The 6023-nt window shown below is 52.3% G+C and overlaps 2 protein-coding genes across 2 annotated transcripts; both read right to left on the reverse strand.

Moving 5' to 3' along the window:
- Positions 1-82: 82 nt before the first annotated feature.
- On the reverse strand, positions 83-2050 carry PPTG_15060 (hypothetical protein). The gene has a single exon (XM_008912066.1). It carries the CDS (start codon positions 1823-1825, stop codon positions 266-268), a length of 1560 nt encoding a protein of 519 aa, XP_008910314.1. The 5' UTR covers positions 1826-2050; the 3' UTR covers positions 83-265.
- Positions 2051-2729: 679 nt separating this feature from the next.
- PPTG_15061 (hypothetical protein) lies at positions 2730-4538 on the reverse strand. Its single transcript, XM_008912067.1, has one exon. The coding sequence runs from the start codon at positions 4461-4463 to the stop codon at positions 2904-2906; it is 1560 nt and encodes a 519-aa protein (XP_008910315.1). The 5' UTR covers positions 4464-4538; the 3' UTR covers positions 2730-2903.
- Positions 4539-6023: the final 1485 nt, after the last annotated feature.

The following is a 6023-nucleotide window of genomic DNA, read 5'->3' on the forward strand; positions in this document are numbered from 1 at the left end:
AAACCCTCGCCGACCACGGCAAGTATCCGTAGAGCTCTACAAGAGCGGTGGCAAATATCGCGTGCATACGGAAAATGTAGTAGACCAAACCAAGCATGACAATGAACATGATTTCAAATAGTACTTCTTGTGGTGTAGTGATGAACAGTTCAGGATGCCTGTCGTGTAAGATAACTCCACCTACTCCTGGTATCGACTAACTACAACAACGACACGCATATTGCTTTAGGGGTTCAATACGGCAGTCTTGCAACACTAGAACAGGTTAAGCCATGGCGACTGGGCTCTTTTCGGTCGCAGCCACTGGGGTCTTTACTGCGACGTAAGACGGCGACGTGGCCGTGTGGTTACTGCGGCTGAAGAGTGTTTCGATGTCCTCAAGCAAAATGCCCTTAGTCTCCGGACAGTAGAAGTAAATGAACAGGCCGCACATCAGTGCAAGCCCAGCGAACATGAAGAAAACGCCGTTGATGTTCAGGTACGGGAAGAGCTTCACAACCTCCGTCATGAGGGCACCACCGATCCAGTTGGCTGCCGTGGCCACAGATACTGCAGACGCACGCACGTTGAGGGGGAAAATCTCCGAGCAGTAGATCCAAGGCAGAGCACCCCAAGACACTGCGTAGCTGAAGACGAAGAAGGCCGTGCCAATGCAAATAAACCAGCCGCCGACGGTGGGGCAGCCGGAGTCGTCGACGTTGCCGTCGCAGATCGCCGTGAACAGAATAGCAGCGAACAAGTGGCCGATGACCATACCTACAGCACCGATCATGGCCATGTAGCGACGTCCGTACTTGTCCAGCCAAATCAAACCAGGCGTGGTGCTCAAGCAGTTGACGCCACTCAGAAGGAGCGAAGCGTAGATACCGGCACCCGTGATGTCCTTGAAAATAAGCGAGCCGTACGTCATAATGGGGTTGATACCGGTCGCCTGCTGGCCGAGCTGCAGCGCCATCGCGATAAACACACGTCGCCGTACTGTCGGCTCCCATAGTCCAGCCATGCCCTTGTTACCTGTCTCCTCCTGATCAATTTGGTCACCGATCGCTTCAAGTTCATGGCGTACGTCGTCCGTCTGTCGTAACCGCTTTAAAACAGCCTCAGCCTCCTCTCTTCCCTTCTGTTGGTACGTCCATCGAGGGCTCTCAGGTACGCAGAAGATGCCGCACATGACGATCACCGGAGGAATCATCGACACAGCGTTACTGATACGCCACCCGTTGCTGTCGTCCATGACGAGAATATTGATAAGGTTAGCGAGCCACTGGCCGAACGTGACCGGGAGCACCATCAGGCCGGACAGACGTGCGCGAAGCTCCTTTGGTGCCATTTCGGATCCGAACAGCGGAAGCGAGAACGACGAGTTACCGACACCGAAGCCCTGCACGACACGCGCAATGTACATGAGCGTGTGGTCCTGCGCGGGGTTCAGACACACCCAGGTCGTTCCAATGCAGAACAGCACGCCGGCGGAGAAGATCGTAGCTCGACGACCGAACCTGTCAGCGACGTAGCCGCCGATCAGAGCACCAACCAGGCAGCCGAGGTTATAGACCATGTTATACCAAACGGTGAAGGTCGTCCATTGTCCAGGGAGGTCGGAGGACGAACGAGTGCAGTCGTCGTAGGTGAAATTGTGCCAACCGACACAGTAGTCGTTCAAGAACGAGTCCATAATCAGCACCCCCGAGGTCACGCCTTGGTCATAGCCGAAGAAAAACCCACCGAGCGAAGCGAACGCGCAGACGATGATGGCGTAACGGGTACTGCCCGTGGTCGGGGTGTCCGCATCGTGGAAACTGTGGACGTTCACGCTGGGCGCCATGCGGGACCAGAGCTTGGTAACGTGGCGGTGAGTCCTGAAGGTGTCCCCGGCGCAACGGGGAAGGAGACGCTTCTTGTCCGAGGTGAAATTTCAAGAATGAATCAAGGCGTCCACGCTCGGCGCGTTTCTCGAGCTGAGCTCCATCGTCAGCTCGGGACCTTCAGAACCAGGACTGCGCGGCGCATAATCTTGGCTTCGCTTCAGGATGGCCTGTCAAGCGTGTCCACGCCCGTCTCTGCGAGCAACACCAGGACAAAACCTGCAATCCCGCATTTGAGACGGACACAACTTCAGAAATAGGACTCGGTTGTCTTGGAGCTGTAGCGGAATGCATGTGCGGGATCCCTGTGTCGTGCACTAACCTGCCGAAAAGAATGCCGTGCGTGGAATGCGCTTCATGCGCCGGGCTCCGTTCACGGCAGCAAATGACTAGCGCTATAATAATCTAGGCTGGTTGCTGGTTCGATGCTGACATTAGTTTTCAAAGACGGATAGATCATAGTCACGCGGCTGTTGTGAGAGGGGTGCGTCGCCGTGGCCACTCCGAACCGCGAGAAAGGATTATTTGCCTGCTTGATCGCCTTGAAGATGTTGCGGACGAAAGCGCATCCTACATTAACTGCAGCAACAACAGATAATTTCATTGGCATTGAGACAGAGAACCCACAAATGCGCTAGAACTCTTACAATCCAGTCTGGGACTGCTTGCTGAGAATCAGTTATGCGTACTGCCAGCGCTGCTAACATAACCGTAATAGCTAGAACCATCGGGCTGGTGACGCTGCGGCTTCGTTATCGACTACCGGTTCATTTTCAAAGTTTGTGAGTTTCCAAATATCTGTGCGGAAATGACAGATATTATACCAGGGTGACGTCCACCAACATACTTGCCGCCGCAAGTTCGACCTGCATTGGCCGTTGCTTTGAAGATACTCTCGCTGGTCGCACAGATGATGGGTTTTCGACAGTCGACACTTTGGTTGTCAATCATTCGACAAAAATTGAAAAGTCATGTACATGTTTTTAGTTCAGTTTAAGCAAGTTGTCACAGGTCACGCGTAGTGTTGCGTCGCTCGTACTAAGCAAGTTGGATAGCGCTTTTACGCTCCACGGGAGTCTTGACCTCGACAAACGACGGAGACGTGGTGGTGCTGTAATAACCACGGTCAAAGAGAGCCTCAACATCTTCCAACAAAATGCCCTTGGTCTCTGGACAGAAGAAGTAGATAAATACACCACAGCACACAGCGAGGCCAGCAAATAGGAAGAAGACGCCGTTGATATTCAAGTACGGAAAGAGTTTCACGACCTCCGTCATGACGCAGCCACCCACCCAGTTCGCAGCCGTCGACAAGGACACAGCAGAAGCACGAACATTGAGTGGGAAGATCTCCGAGCAGTAGATCCATGGCAGAGATCCCCACGAGACGGAGTAACTGAAGACGAAGAACGCCGTGCCAATACAGATAAACCAGCCTCCAACCGTAGGACAACCAGCGTCGTCGACGTTGCCGTCGCACACTGCAGAGAACAAGATAGCTGCAAAGAGGTGACCGATAACCATGCCCACAGCACCGATCAGAGCCATGTAACGTCGGCCATATTTGTCCAGCCAGATCAAACCAGGACCCGAACTCAAGCAGTTGACACCACTCAGTAGCAATGATGCGTATACACCAGCGCCAGTGATATCCTTGAAAATCATAGAGCCGTACGTCATAATAGGGTTGATTCCCGTTGCTTGCTGTCCCAGTTGAATGGTCATTGCGATGATAACACGCCGGCGGATCGACGGCTCCCACAGACCGCATAACCCCTTATTACCGGTCTCTTCTTCGTCGATCTGGGCTCCGATAGCGTCCAATTCATCGCGGACGTTGTCAGTTTGACGTAGGCGCTTGAGTACACTAAGCGCCATTTCTCGACCCTTATGCTGGTACGTCCAGCGAGGACTCTCTGGTACGCAGAAGATGCCAAGCATAACGATAATAGGCGGGATCATCGACACAGCGTTACTGATACGCCAGCCTTGATCGGAGTTCTCAACCAGAATATTGATGAGGTTAGCGAGCCATTGACCAAAGGTGACTGGGATGGCCATGAGTCCGGACAGACGACCACGCAGTTCCTTTGGAGCCATCTCTGACCCGAATAATGGAAGCGAGAACGACGAGTTGCCGACACCGAAGCCCTGAACGATACGGGCGAAGTAAATCATCGTATGTTCTTGAGAGGGAGTAAGACACAGCCAGCAAGTGCCAACGCAGAAGAGGATACCGGCCGAGAAGATCGTGGCACGGCGACCGAAGCGATCAGCGACATAGCCGCCGATCAGAGCACCAACCAAACAACCGAGGTTGTAAACCATGTTGTACCAGACAGTGAAGGTCGTCCATTGTCCAGGAAGATCAGACGAAGACCGCGTGCAGTCCTCGTACGTGAAGTTATGCCAGCCCATACAGTAGTCTTCAAGGAAAGAGTCCATGATCAGAACTCCCGATGTGACACCTTGGTCGTAGCCAAAAAAGAAGCCACCGAGCGACGCAAACATGCAGACGATGATGGCATAGGTCTGGCTGCCTTGTGTTGGAGCATCGTGGTAGCTGTTGATACTAACTCGTAGTTCAGGTGTAGCCATGAGACGATGCTGAAGTAAGTGGTAATGTTGTCAACCACTTGGTTGAGATGGTGTTGTAGTGCTTCTCGCCAAACGAGCAAAATGAAGAATGAGCGACTTGGCTGTGCGTGTTGCAACTTCGAGGTTGTCTTCCATGGAGTTCGCAGCAATTGGAGGGATTTCACTAATCACCATTTTGGTGATGGTATTGCGTTCTATCCCCAGCTCTTGTGACAGGGAGACCAGCTTACCCGTCACGTCGCTGAAGTTTGCAAATCTCTAACACACACCCATAAAGTCGAGGCTCGATCTCATGAGCAAGATTCGTGACAAAGCCACCAAGTTTGTCCGAGTATTTCTTTAACGACTATGCTATGACTTCTCCTCTCAGTACCATTCGAAATCTCGACAATGTGGCGGTGGTATGTTTGGATGGAAAGTCGTGACCCCACGTTGTCTGTTGTCGAAGGCATCTAACGAGAATCCCGGGGCTACTTGCTTTATTATGAGTTGACAGTGGCTTCAGCAAAGTGATACAACTGTCCGCAGCCGCTGGAGGTAGTTGTCCCAGTGGATCGGGACTCCATGTCGCCGACTAGTGGTTTGTGTTCGTTTTCTTATGTCATTTTGGCAATGACATTCGCAGTTTCTCCGCGTTTGAAATCTACACGTATTTGACACTACATTCCTCATATCAAGCTCTGTTAGAGTTGACAGCGTACTGCTGGCTAAACATCGAAGCACAACTTTCACTTTCTCTCTCTCTCCTCCCTTACGCTATACTTACCGCTCAAGTTGGCCGTTGCGTGGATGTGCTGATTAATATCCGCACAGTGTTTACCCAGCACTCTGAAAGAACCATGCTGTCTACATGCAGTGTACCAAGAAGTTCTAGAACCGCTCGCGAATTAAAAAACGTAAGGTGAGCGGTTGGTTCGGTATGCTTCGCAGATCACGTCTGCGCTCGGTGAGTGAAGCGCATTACATGTACTTGTATGCTTGCGCAGATGAGTCCAACATCTCCCAATTAGACCAGCTACGGGATGGCCACATTACCATGTAAAGCTACAAGTCGTGTGCGACGATAATTTATTGATGTATTGAAATTGCAGACTCAAGTTCCTTCCACAAGTCCGACAACATGAATACGGATGTAAGCTTACCACTTTTGTATCATAGAGCTCATTATTGAAAAGACGATCATGCCGTTTAGTTTTGCTCAACATCTCCCCAGCCTCCACTACTACTTCTCACAGATGTAGGAGCCGACGTTGTTGGCTTCAGAGTACCAGACCCAGTCACGCTGGCGGCCGGTGTTGGGCTCGGCGTGGTCGGCTTTAGCGTAGCAGTCACAGTTGAAGCCGGCGTCGAACTTGGCGCGGTCGGCTTTGGCGTTGTAGTCACGCTGGCGGCCGGTGTTGGGCTCGGCGCGGTCGGCTTTGGCGTAGCAGTCACGGTTGAAGCCGGCGTCGGACTTGGCGTTGTTGGCTTTGGAGTAACATATCCGGTCGCCGTCGGTGTTGTACTTGAAGTGATCAGCTTTTGTGTTGCAGGCACTGCTGTATTTGGTGTCCGGGGCGG

The sequence above is a fragment of the Phytophthora parasitica genome (genome assembly GCF_000247585.1).
Source record: "Phytophthora parasitica INRA-310 unplaced genomic scaffold supercont2.44, whole genome shotgun sequence".
Taxonomy (NCBI): domain Eukaryota; phylum Oomycota; class Peronosporomycetes; order Peronosporales; family Peronosporaceae; genus Phytophthora; species Phytophthora nicotianae.

Excerpts from the sequence above, each read along its gene's own strand:
- PPTG_15060 (XM_008912066.1), bottom strand. The coding sequence starts at position 1,825 with ATGGCGCCCAGCGTGAACGTCCACAGTTTCCACGATGCGGACACCCCG.
- PPTG_15061 (XM_008912067.1), bottom strand. The coding sequence starts at position 4,463 with ATGGCTACACCTGAACTACGAGTTAGTATCAACAGCTACCACGATGCT.